Source organism: Pistacia vera, unplaced genomic scaffold (genome assembly GCF_008641045.1).
Source record: "Pistacia vera cultivar Batoury unplaced genomic scaffold, PisVer_v2 Contig430, whole genome shotgun sequence".
In the NCBI taxonomy this organism is placed as follows: domain Eukaryota; kingdom Viridiplantae; phylum Streptophyta; class Magnoliopsida; order Sapindales; family Anacardiaceae; genus Pistacia; species Pistacia vera.
The window spans coordinates 2,616,405-2,630,568 of NW_022196258.1; the positions used below are offsets into that span (position 1 = coordinate 2,616,405).

At 36.2% G+C, this 14,164-nt stretch overlaps 1 protein-coding gene across 1 annotated transcript; it reads right to left on the reverse strand.

Moving 5' to 3' along the window:
* Positions 1-241: 241 nt before the first annotated feature.
* On the reverse strand, positions 242-3,706 carry LOC116143555 (putative disease resistance RPP13-like protein 1). The gene has a single exon (XM_031429007.1). It carries the CDS (start codon positions 3,704-3,706, stop codon positions 242-244), a length of 3,465 nt encoding a protein of 1,154 aa, XP_031284867.1.
* Between the last annotated feature and the right edge of the window lie 10,458 nt (positions 3,707-14,164).

A 14,164-nucleotide genomic window follows, 5' to 3' on the forward strand; every position in this document is an offset into this window, starting at 1 on the left:
TGTTGTTCGAGACACACTCTCCACAGGATGGACTATCTCACTACAGGCTTTTCCGATTTTCATTTTTCAATATTTAAGGTAATGACAATACAGGAACGTAAAACTTTAAATAAATTTCAACATATGGATTGAAATGAAGTACTTCAAAACAGAATTTTACAATGAACAGCTGTAAATATGTCATAATTTACAGTTTATTTTAGAAAGGAAAAGGGCCTGATACACATATAAATCACATTATTTAAAACATTTCAATATTGGGAATGTGATTAATCTTTTCCCAATAATCCCCTTTCTCTTGGCATTTTGGTTTCAACAAAGGACATTCATTGATGATCAAATTAGCAAGAGAGCTGGGTAAGGTCCCTTCTGACAAGTCTTTGAGGCTAGCGCAGCTGTTGATCTCCAGGGTTCTAAGAGAAGTGAGGAGCTGCAGCTCCCTGAGGTCCAAAGTTTCGAGCTTTGGAAACTTAGTCACTTGAAGAGAAATAAGAGAGGCAGGCAGTAGCCCCTTTTCTGGAAATGACTTCACATCACTAGATCCACCTGTAATTGTCAAAGAAGTGAGTGAATCCATTTCGTTCAGACCCCAATTCTTTTTCGGAGTGAGATGGTCACAACTCATGATGAAAAGTGATCTTAAATTTGGGGGTAATCTGTCATTTTGAAACGACTTAAGGTTTCTACAATCAGAGAGAGCCAAGGTTTCAAGAGAAGTGAGGACTGGCAATAACTCAAGGCTCCTGCATTTTGAGACTGAAAAAGATTTGAGGTTAGGAGCAAGCAACCCGCCTGTAAAGTGTTTCAGATTGGAGCAATCACTAACTTCCAAGTCTCCAAGAAATTTGAGCTCCTGGACCTGGTGAAGATCATTTGAAACTTCTATGTACCTGAGTTGGCTGCACTTCTGGATTTGAAGATAAGCAACCTTGTTGAAGAAGCCTAATGGGAAGCTCTCCAGAGAATCACAGCCTATGATGTGCAGAGTCTGGAGCTCCGTGTAACGTCTTGAATCATCTAGGAAATCTAAAATCTTACATTCTTCAATATGTAACAATGTCAAAGAAGGAAGGTACCTCGGTAGATTCTTGGCAAGCTTTCCACAATTCTGTATATGAAGCTCTTGGAGGGAAGGAAATTCTCCATCTTCAACAGCAGAAGGTAACCATTGCTCCCACTTTGGCATGTCCTCAAAATGCAAAATTTCAAGAGATTTGAAATGTCTGATAGAAGTACTGGAGCCATTACCATAGAATTCAGCACCAATTTTTGCTAAACTCTCCATTTTGGCAATGTGAAGTTTCTTGAGAGATGGTAGCTGTCCTAGTGAAGGCACAGAAGAGCAATTTTTGCAACCAGTAAGACGTAGGAACACCACATTGGTCAATATTGATGAATTTCCTAACCAATCTGGGAACTCCTTACCGCCATATCTATCAATTGTGAGTATCTCTATATTTTTATGTGGCTGCAACTTTTCCAAAACAGCAGATCCATTCTTCGCTGGATCATGAAGACTGTCAATATTCCAGCTGAAAACTAACTCCTCAATATTCTTCTTATCCTTCAACTTTGCAGCCTCAGCATCTGCAGCTTCGCTCACATTCTGCAGCTTGAAAATGGAAAGTTTACCCTGAAGATTTTGTAGGTCCCTCAATTCATGAATACTTGACCCATCACTCACAACAAAAGTTGGAAGTGTCTGAAGGTTCTTTAATTTACCTAAATCAGGAGGCATCTTTTTCAACTTGGTGCCACTCACATCAAGATGAGCTAATTTACTTAGGTTCCGCATGTTTTCTGGCAACTCAATAAGGTTAAAACAATTTGTCAACAACAATGTCTGTAAGTTGTACAAAAAACATGTTGATTGAGGTAATTTTTCTATTTTAGTGCGAGAAAGGTCTAAGTAACGTAATTGTTTCAATTTGTCAAAAGTATCAGGCAACTCACTGATCTCATAATGGCACAGAGACAACACCCTCAAGCACTTCATTGTCAGCAGAAGATGTTCAATTATCATCTTGTTTAAGGAAAGGGCTCCTCCAGGATTTGATGAAAAACTCAATGGCAGGAAGGTCCGCAAAAACTTCAACTCATGCAAGGTCTCAAATTTTTGAATGGAATCTATCTGATCCATTACATACGAAAAGTGGCGAACCCTCTCAGATATAACAAGTGGCATTCCCTCCTCAATCTTGAAGCAAAATTCACCAGAAGCAAATTGTGCTAATTCACTGATAAGGTCATGCATTATGAAGCGTGATTTATTGTCACCTAATTGTTGGAATAAAGACCTTGATAGCAATTCATTGAAATACTCGCGACCTACTTCTTCCATTCTTTTCTCACTTGTTGGCTGCTGCAAGAATCCTTGTGCCATCCATAAAAGAACTAACTTTTCTTTTTCAAATGCATAACCTTTTGGAAATATTGAACAGTAAGCAAAGCACTGTTTCAAATACGGAGGGAGATAGTAGTAGCTCAACATCAAAGAAGGAAGTATATCGCTCTCATTAATTGAAAGATCCCATATGTTACTCTTTAAAATTTTATTCCACTCACTGGTTTGATCGCCTTTAGTGCACAATAAACCCCCCAATGTTTTTGCAGCTAAAGGCAGACCTCTGCACTTCTTCACTATCTGTTCACCGATCTTCCGCAGGTTTTGTGGTGGCCTGATGTTTGCACTTCTAAATGCAAATTTTTCGAACACCAACAAGCAATCTTCATCAGATAATGGTTGAAGAGGATGAACATGAACGGAATGCATGATTGATGCAACACTTTGGCTACGAGTTGTCACAATAATTCGACTTCTGACGTCTCCGTCTCCAAAGGGTTTCTTTAGGACATCCCAATTCAGGAAATTTTCATTCCAGACATCATCTAAAATGAGCAGAAATCTTTTTCCTGCCAGTTTCTCCTTCAGCTTGACTTGGAGTACATTTAGATCAGTGATCTTACACTGCGAATGACAAGTCCCCGGCTCAAAAATGGTCTCGGTTATCTTAAACACATCAAAGTTCTCAGAAACATGAACCCATACTCCTGTGGAAAAATGCTCCTTTACGTCAGGGTCGTTGAACAGAAGTTGAGCAAGCGTTGTCTTGCCGACTCCACCCACCCCAACAATTGCTGTTACCGGAATCTCCCGTTCATTTGGATCAGTACAGTCCGATAACAAAAGTTTCTTAATCTTCTGTTTATCATCATGTCTACCGAACACTTTAGATTCATCTACCAAAGATGTGGATGGCCATCTTGGAAATGAATTTACACCAAGAGTGCTTTCTTTCAGACCAAGACCATCTTTGGTATTTGCCACATGTTCCAGCCTCGAAATTATGTCTTTAAGCCTGGAATTCCTGCTTTGGACCTGTTTGTTGATTCCTCGAGATTCGCTTTCCATTTGACGTTGTAAATTATTAGTAAACATCTCATCAAGAAAGTCCTCAGCACGGTAGACAGCATCTTTAAGCTCATTAACCCACCGTTTTACGATTGAGTTAGTGATTTGCTTCTCCTCTGCATCACTAAGTACAGCGAGAACTGAGAGCAGTACTGTCTCCAGCCTGTGCAAGAGAGTTTCATCGCATTCCCTACTCCGGAAGAATTCAAGAAGCTGATGAGAAGCTAGTCTGTCAAACAGCACTTGAAGGGAAGCTGACAGAAGCGCACCTATTGCTGTTTCAGGCAAAACCATGGTCTCTTCTTTGTGGGAAAGGAGACAAAATCAACCAGAAAATTTAGAAAGAAAATGGGTGACAAGGGTGAAGGTCAATCTCTGTGAAAGTCACTATACTGATGAATATTTGCTTGTAGCCTTTGATTAGACGAAGGTTTGAATAGCCCTATTTATCGTTACCATGTGTGACTGAGAAGGTATATTCTTTTTTATTTTTTTTGGTGGGAATCTGGGACGTCCAAATTAGTTTGCACGTATTTCAATTAATTTTTAGGATCCTGAAGTTAATAGTCAGATAAGTCTTTAGTAATTATCCCTTATTAATAGTTACGAGAATTCGAACTCAAGACCTCTTGAATAATATATTCAAGAGTTTCGAACGAACCGTCAAACTATCTAGAGGTTATTGAGAAGATATATTCGATGCGAGCATAAATAAATAAAGAAGTAGTTAAAAAAATTGGAAACAGGTTTCCAGTAATTTTCTGTTCGAAATTAGCGGATCCTGTCAAGTAACGAACTTTGTTTTAATCTCTGGGTTTACCGCTAATGGTGGTGCTCTATTGTCCAACTTTAATATGGATATATTTGTTTTACTTGAAAGTATCTTTTCCTTTTAAGGTATATTTCTTGTATATTCCCTTTTTTTAATTATATTTAAGTCTTCCATATATAAGTCGCGTCAAGGGATAATCAAATTCCCACTATATCATAGTGTGCTAAAGATACCTATTAGGAAACTTCAATATAATATTTGAAGATGATTGAATTTACTAGTATTAAATTGTCTTAAAATCATACTGCAAACTGCAAAGAGAATAATAACACAAACAAACAGCCAAAAAAGAAATTAATATAGCTATTTCGTATAAGAATTAGTCAAATTTTCTACTGATAATTCAAGAAACGCTTGTCTCACAACTTCAAACCTGATTTGGATTGGATTAGATTCTAGGAAATGTCTGGAATCAGGAATATTCTTATGCAATTACTAGGGAAGTTACCAATTTTATCAACGGTGTTACCAATTTTATTCACTACCGTTGATGCGTGATTTTGACACCGACGACTCGCATATGCAAAGTGTTAAGTTGTTCTTAGAAATTACACGTGATATGATTGATTCAAGAGTCAAGACAAGGCTAATCAGTATAATTGAATGCAAAGACTGAATAATAAATGAGAGAGATGATTTTTAAAGTAGTTCGGATGCTTAAAGCGATTCTTACGTTCACTGTTTTTTTTATATGTGAGAGTTTATAAGAGGTCGCGTATAACGAACAACGAGCAGAGGATCATTAACTGAGTATTTAGAGAGAATATCAAGTCAGTTTCTTTTTCGTAGGTTATCTTTGCTATGAAAATAGAGATTATAATCAGAATCAGAAATAAAAAATGAGAGAGGGAGTCCTCTATTGATAGTAACTGAATTTAAGATAATGATTACAAATCTACAAGTGGATAGGTGTCGTGCAAGTCTTTCCTTTCCTCCCATTGGTTGATAACTTAGGAAATATCATCAAATTATCTGGGGTTTGGACAGGTATGTAGTCCTCAGTCACTTATAGACAAAACCTGAATCCGCTAAGTTGATGACAACTGTATTCTTTTTGTCTTGGGGTGGCATGGCAACTCCTGGATGGCGCAAAGTCTTCCTGAACTCTGATTGGTACTTGTTGATGTAAACTTATGTTAGCTCTGATTTTTTAAGCATAACAACTACTTAGGGTATGTTTGGTTAAGAGAATATTGTATTAATGGAGTGTTTTACCTTGAAAGATTACTAGGAATGTTATATTAATGTGTTTGGTTGGGAGGTATAAATTGGTGGGTATGTTATTTAAATTACTGAATTGTCTTCTTTTTAAATATTATATTATTATTATTTAGATTATTAATTTATAATCCTCTACATTTAAAAATTTAGCTAAAACAGCCCCATAATAGAAGTTTAAAAATCAACAAAGACATCCCTACCCACCCAGCCACTACGGCCTCCACCGTCAGTCATCGATAACCAAACGGTGCACGGTTGGTCGGATTAGGCCGATCATGCGTCGATCTGGCTGAAAATGGCCAAAACAGATTTTTCACTATCTTGCCATTTTCGGCTAGAAATCTGGCCAGATCGACACCAACCATTGGTTGCCGATGAAAATGGTTGATGGTGGTAGTTTTGGTGGGCTGAAATTTGTTTTAAATACAAGGGCATTAATGTCCAAAAAGTTAATTAATTAGGGGTAAAATTGTAATGGTAGGCTCATGTAAATTAATTTTAAAAGAAGGGTATTTTTGTCCAAAATTTTTATTAATAAGGGGTAAAATTGTAGGAAAAATAAGATTTTTAAATAATCTTAAAATACCTAAGAAAATAGAAGTAATCAGATTACCTCTTATATTACCAACAATAATTATTATTGGTTTTGGAAGATTACCAGAATCTTATATTACTTGATAATTAAACATAATAATTAAGTAATATAATATAACATTATCTCAATAATCCCCTGCTACCCTCAACCAAACACACCCTTACAGTACAGAGTTATGAATTCATGCAATAGAAATTTGGGCCTATGGGAGATCAGCCCAATATACAGATTGAAACGAGCTTTTCCATGGCTGCAGTATAGGTGATTGAATCTTCTACTAATTGAGCAGTGATTTTACTCTGATGATAACTTGGCTTTCATAATTTTTTGAAACATAATATTGGCTATTATTAGTTAAACAATTAAGTGAAATATTGGCTTTGACATTGTAGCCAATCACAATTAACTGATACATAAACCAACTGTAATTTCCTTTCCTAAGGTTAATTCTTATACTAATAATGGAGTTCATTATTAACAAAAATTAGCAACTAGAAGTTACCTGGCTAATCAAAGACGTAGCCAGAATTCTGAGTCAGTGGGTTCAAAACATCAAAGTTGATAAATTTATAATAAAATATATATTGTTGTAATAAACATAAAAAATGTACTTTTAAAAGTTATATATACCGAATTATCAATTCTACAATTGTCCTCCATGATTTTTCATATTCTGAAAACGTTGCATAATTGCTTCATTGACAATTCCATCAATCTCTCTCTCAATATATGTAATAAGACAATCATTTAACAATTGATCTCCCATTCGATTCCATAATCGATTTTTCACAATCTTTATTGCAGAAAATGCTCTTTCAACACTTGCAATTGCAATATGTAATATCAATGCTAATTTCATGTCTAAAAAGATAACAACACAAACAAAAACACCCTCCTTTCTACACTATACTCCAACCAATTTGCATATTCTCTAAACCAAATGGGATTAAAACGACGCATTAAATTCTCAATTGCTCACTTTTTAAAATTATGATTGTGTGGTTGGTAGGGTCATTTTTGCAAGTATGCATTTCTCACTTTGTTTATATCATTAGAATGATATTCTAAAATTTTAATCCTCAATCCAGGATATGCAGGAAAACTACTCAAGTTAAGCCTAACATATGTTTGTCTTGAACTAGATTCCATAGGCTCATTGTGAACATTATCGTGACTCTTTATGTTTTGTTCAATTGATGGTTCAGTCAGAAGTGAAAATAAGTCTGGTTTCAATTGATTACCAGCTCTCTCGTGTGTATTGATATATATAGAAGTTTACAAGGTATTTGAAATACATCTACAGATAAGCTCAAGAACTCAAAAGTTTAAATAGCTAACTAATTATCTGAATAGAAGTTTAAATAAATAACAAACTAACAAATGAAAAACAAACTAAGTGACTAACAGATTAGATAACAGGAGTAGATCTGCATGAAGATTTGGCTGGATCTGGTGCAACAGAAACATTGGAACAGTTATCTCTAACATCCCCCTTCAAGTTGATGGGGAGGTCACGAAGCATCAACTTGTCACAAAGAAACAGAAACCGAGATGAAGTTAAACCTTTGGTGAAGATGTCAGATGGTTGGGCAGCAGTGGAAATATATCTAGCTTGGATATCTTTATTGAAGATCTTTTCCCGAATGAAGTGGTAATCTACTTCGATTTGTTTAGTACGAGCATGAAAGACTGGATTGGAAGAGAGAGCTAGAGCACCCACATTATCCACCCATAAGCAGGGAGCATTCAAGAGTGGCATGTGGAGTTCTTGTAAGAGCATTCAGATCCAGTAAAGTTCAGCCACTGTGAAAGCCATAGATCTATACTCTGCTTCAGTACTTGATCTGGCTACAACTGGTTGTTTCTTAGCTGACCAGGATATAAGACATGGTCCAAGATATATACAATAGCCGGAGGTGGACTTCCTATCGTCTGGAGAACCTGCCCAATCCGAGTCACAATAACCATTAAGATGAAGTGTAACCTTGCTGAAGTTGAGTCCAAAGTGTAAAGTACCCTTTATGTATCTCAAGACTCGTTTAGCTGCCACCAAATGGTCAGTGGTTGGACAATGGAGAAATTGACAAAGTTGATTCACACTATAGGAGAGATCAGGCCTGGTAAGTGTAAGATATTGTAAAGAACCCACCAATGTTCTATATTCAGCTGGATCAGTGAGAGGGTCCCTCGAAAATCTTAAGAGTTTAGTTCCAGAGGTGTACGGTGTAGAAGCTGGTTTTGCCCCAGCTATCTTGGTGCGATGTAATAAGTCAATGGCATATTTTCCTTGACTGAGATGGAGCCCTTTTGAGGTACTTGTGACCTGAATACCGAGAAAATAAGATAGAGGCCTAAGGTCCTTCACAGCAAAATCAGTACCAAGTTGATTGATGAGATGATCAATAGATGAGGAAGTATTGCTTGTAACTATGCTATCATCAACATAAATGAGTACAAAAATAGAGATGTTGTTATGGTGGAATGCGAAAAGTGATGAATCAATTTTTGAGCCATTGAACCCGAGAGCAAGTAAGGCTTGGGACAATCTCAAGAACCAAGCTCTAGGGGCTTGTTTCAGTCCATAGATGGACTTGTGTAACCTGCACACGTGATTAGGAAAATCAGGATCCTCAAACCCTTTAGGCTGCTCCATATACACCTCTTCTTCAAGAAAACCATGCAAAAAGCCATTAGAGATATCAAGTTGTCTAATAAACCAGTTGTGATGGATAGCTAGTGCCAACACTAATCTAATTGTGGCTGGTTTAATAACTGGACTAAATGTCTCAGTAAAATCCACCCCATCAATTTGATCAAAGCCTTTTGCCACTAGTCTGGCCTTGTAGCGATCAATACTCCCATCAGATTTCTGTTTCAACTTAAACACCCACTTATTTCGCACAACTTTCTTATGCAAAGGTCAAGGACATAAAGTCCAGGTTTGATTGGCTAGTAGGGCATGGTGTTCAGCTTGCATAGCATCAAACCATTGCTGGTTCTTCACTGCTTCTTTATAGGTCTTAGGTTCAGGAGGTAATGTAATGGCAGAAATGGCTTGTAGTGGATATTTGGTAGAGTGGTATAACTAGTAATTTGGGAACTGTTTTGGTTTGGAGGAGTTGGTCTTGGAACGGGTAATAATTTGATTTGAGGGGAGGGCAGGCATAGGTATGGTGGTAGATGGATTGGAAGGAGGAGATAGAGGTGGTGATTCACTAGGAAAGGGCTCAGATGGTGTATCAGGAATGGGTGTTTCAGTCAAGAGAAATGGGCTTGAGGGAGAGGTAGGAGGTTCAGATAATGGTGATGTTTGGGAAACTGAAGTGGATAAATCAAGAGGTGCACAATTAGTAAATGAAGGAACTGAAATAGATGGTAAGAAATTAGAAGGAGAACCTAGTGGTGAAGGACTGACAGAGGAGTGAAGATTTTCCTGCAAGGTTGAAGTAAGAGCAGCTTGATCTTTTGTAGCAGAAGCAGGGAAGCTCAATTCATCAAATATAACATGCCTGGAAATGTAAACCTTCTTTGTTTTTAAGTCCAAACAGCGGCACCCTTTTTTATTTGAGCTATATCCGAGAAAGACACATTTTGTGCTTCTAAAGATTAGTTTGTGGGAATTATATGGTCTAAGTAGTGGAAAACAGGTGCAACCAAAAGTTTTGAGGAATGAATAATCAGGTTGTTTGCTAAACAAAGTGAAGAAGGGAGATTGATTACTTAGGACTGGTGTGGGGAGTCTATTGATGACATAAACTGTTGTGAGGAAAGCATCAACCCAGTAACAAGATGGAAGCTGAGATTGAGCCAAAAGAGATAGACCTGTTTCAGTTATATGTCTGTGTTTTCTTTCTGAAATTCAATTTTGCTCAGATGTGTGAGGGCAAGTTAGCTTATGAAGGATGCCATGGGTTGATAGAAAGCTTTGGAAAACAGTAGAAAGGTATTCCCCACCATTGTCAGTGAGTAATTGTTTGATATTTCGAGAGAATTGATTTTCAACTAGTTGTTTAAATCTGATGAAACAAGGAAATACATTAGATTTATACTTTAAAGGAAACAACCATGTAAATCTCAAAAAATCATCAATAAATAAAACATAAAGTTTACAACCACTGACTGAAGAAACATGAGAGATCCAAACATCTGAGTGTATTAACTCAAGAGGATGTGTGGATCTGTTATTGGACTCAAGAAAAGAGAGTTCGTGACTTTTAGCAATTTGACACGACTCACAAACTTTATTGAGTTTTACAGGACCAGAAATAGGAAGAACAGCTTCCCTAACAACTCTAGAAACTATAGACTCAGAGGCATGAGCAAGTCTGGAATGCCATATGTGAGTAGGAGCTTGGACCCCTTGTAATGCAGTGAAGGATGAAATGTGAGCAGTTTTTGAGTTTGATGAGTTGAGCTTCATCTGCTTGAGATACATAGGATATAAGCCACCTTCACCCTGCCTTTGTAAAAGGATTTTCTTGGTCTGTAGGTCCTTGACAAAAAAATGAGAAGCTGTTAGAACAAAGTAGCAGCTATTATCACTACAAAATTTTTGGATGGACAGCAGATTAGAGGATGCATGAGGACAGTGTAAGATATTATGCAAAAGGAATTTGTTTTTAAAGTTGAGAAGAATAAAAGAACCAGTATTGGTGATGACCAAGCCTCCTCCATTCCCTACTGTGACCTTGTCATTGCCTTGGTAAGGCTGCTGTTGTAAAGTTAGATTCCCCAACTCAAACGTGATATGGTTGTTTGCTCCACTATCAAGGTACCATGGTTGTTTAGCTTCTTGTGTGACATGAGTATGTGCTACCATAGTTGCTAATTGAGCTAGTGGATGTCGACCTTGGTAAGTAAAATCCATTCTATGGTAGCAATCCAATGCCTGATGGCTGGGCTTACCACATATTTGACATGGTGGGAATTTATTGGAAGGGAAAAGAGTGTTAGATGATGGAGTTTTGGGAGAATTATGGTCAGAATTGGAGTTAATGGTGGGTCGAGAGTATGTGGAAGGCTTGGTTTGCTGATTGAAATATTTTGGTTTCTTGCCATATGGAACCTTTGGTTTGTTTGTGAAGAAGGCAAATTGGCTACCTTCGCTGGGAAGTGTTTTGGTCTGAGAGCCAAGCAATTGCTCATAGTTGAGTAATTTAGTTTGGAAATCATCAAATGAAATGGATTTATCTCTGGTTGCAAAATTGAGTGAGGTGATAAAGGGGTTATAGGTAGAGTTGAGACCACCAATAACATAGGAAACTAAATCTTCCTCATCAACAGGTTTGCCTGCTGCTGTAAGCTGGTCAGACCAGCTCTTGGCCAAGAGCAAATAGTCAAAACATGATCTAGTGCCCTGTTGCAAGGTTTGGAGTTGTCTTTTGAGATGAGAAATGCGAGATCTCGATTGAGGAGCAAATCTGGTGGCTAAAGTGTTCCAAACCATCTTAGAGGTTGTAAGTCCATAAACTGTGGACAGAATTTTCTCACTAAGGGTGGCGTTTAACCATGCCCAAATAAATTGATCTTTCTTCTTCTAAACCAAATAATCTGGATTGAGATCAGAAGTAGATTTCCTAGTGGAATCAACAAGATATTGATTGGGGCATATCTCAGACCCATCAACGATGCCTATCAAGTCATGTCTTCTAAGCATAGGAGTGAATTGGGTGATCCAATTCAGGTAATTTGTTCCATCAAGTTTGACAGAAACAAGTGAGGTAATATTTGGGATAACAAAAGAGGAAGCAGGAGTGGAGTTAGATAAGGCCATATGGATTGATTTGCGTGAGCAATGAATCGCTCTGATACCAAGTCAGAAGTGAAAATAAGTCTGGTTTCAATTGATTACGAGCTCTCTCGTGTGTATTGATATATATAGAAGTTTACAAGGTATTTGAAACACATCTACAAATAAGTTCAAGAATTCAAAAGTTTAAATAGCTAACTAATTATCTGAACAGAAGTTTAAATAAATAACAAACTAACAAATGAAAAACAAACTAAGTGACTAACAGATTAGATAACAAGAGTAGATCTACATGAAGATTTGGCTGGATCTGGTGCAATAGAAACATTGGAACAGTTATCTCTAACAGGTTCCTCGTTAGAAAACTTTCTTTTGATCAAAAACTTATCCATAACTAAAAAAAATAAAAGAATTTTTATTATCAGAAATATAATTTATTTGCAATTACAATTAAAAAACAACACAAATTTATCAAAATTCAACTCATAACTTAGTTTTTTTCAAACAATTTCAACTCATAAACCCATGAAAACTCATCAAATCTAACTCTAAATATCAAGCAACTAACCAATATATCGAAATTAAACCAAATCTCTAAATCTCTACAACTTAGGGTTTCGTCAATTCTTTAAACCATATTCAAAATTAACTTAATAACTAACCACAATTTATCAAACCCAACTTAAAACATCGATTAATTAACTCATACCTTAACATAAACAAGATTAAATCAAAACCCACATCAAAATCTAAGAATTATTTCAAACTCATTTATTAAACTCAATAAACACTCATAACTCATGATCTTTCATCAATTAAGAAAACTAAAAGAAAAGAATTAATTTTAAGTAAATAAAAATAAAATTAGTATCATCTTACCTTGTAATCCAAAGGAGTAGCCTTTCTTGAATATTCAATCAAATGAAAAATATAATATGAGAGCAAAAGAGAGGAAATAAAGAAAAGAGAAAAGTTTAAAAAGTATTAATTAATAATTTATTTTATGGGGTCAACTTGAAATTAAGTGAGGTTAAAATTGTAATATCTATAAACTATTAATACTTTTTTGAAATTTTTGAAAAGTTCAGTGGGTTCAATTGAACCCACAAGCCACTATGTGGCTACGTGCCAGTGGGTAATAATTTACTAATTTCGAAACTAATTCCTATAAACCAATCAGCGTTTTACTATAAAAATCCAACTGTATCCAGCTCTGAATATATTTGGAAAAATTATTTGTAAGAACTTACTGTGCATTTTATTTTACTTACTGTTTCTATAAATAGATTTGTCACTATCCTAACATCTCTTACACAACCCTAAGGGGGTGTTTGGTTGGAGGTAATAGAAGATTATTGGGGTTATGTCATATTATATTACTTGATTACCATTTTTGGTTGTCAAGTAATATGAGATTCCGGTAATCTTGCATTACTAATAGTTGTTACTGTTGGTAATATTGGAGGTAATCTGATTACCTATATTTTCTTAGGTATTGTAAGATTCCTAAGGTAATCTTATTTTTGTTATAATTCTATCCCTTATTAATAAAAAATTTGGACAATAATGCTCTTGTTTTAAAATAAATTTACATTAATATACTATTTCAATTTTACCATTGTTTAATTAAGTTTTTAGATAATAATGCCCTTATATTTAAAACAAATTATAGACCACCACCACCACCGCCACCCAACCACCACCATCGATAGTAGGCCAAACACCATGGACTGTCGTCGGAATTTCGCCGGAGTCCCTAAAAATGACCAAGATTTGTTGGCAGACTCTGGTAGGCTTCGATATGGCTGTTTTCGACCATATTGATGATTGAAAATGACCATATCAGGCCAGATATGGCTGTTAATAATCTAATATTCCTTGAACCGAATGCCCTCTGAAGAGTATATAACCATTGAATTGACAAGTATTCAAGTCCATTTCGTTTTACCTAATGTCCTTGAAAAAGAAAGTAAATTCATCTTCCATATGAATCATCGACTTTCACTCTACAAAACCTTTCTTGTCCTGGCTCTTGGTAACTCACCGAACTTTGGTATTTTGAGTGTTAACGGGAAATAAACTTTGGGTGCGAATGTGATATTTTGAAATTTTTTGGGTGCGAATGTGTCATTTTGAAATTCCTGATAGGGTTTTTCACCACGAACTTCACGGGAAGCAATCTTTTCAAGAAGCAGACTAAGAATAGCAGCATGAACTGATCTTTGTACCACAGACATGTTCTCAGTGAAACTAAAAATTACCAAGTTACAAATAGCTAGCAAGGAGGCAAAGAAGAAGAAAATTGAATAAGTTCTAATTTCTTTCATAAAGATATTCGTTCGATCTGATAGTTTT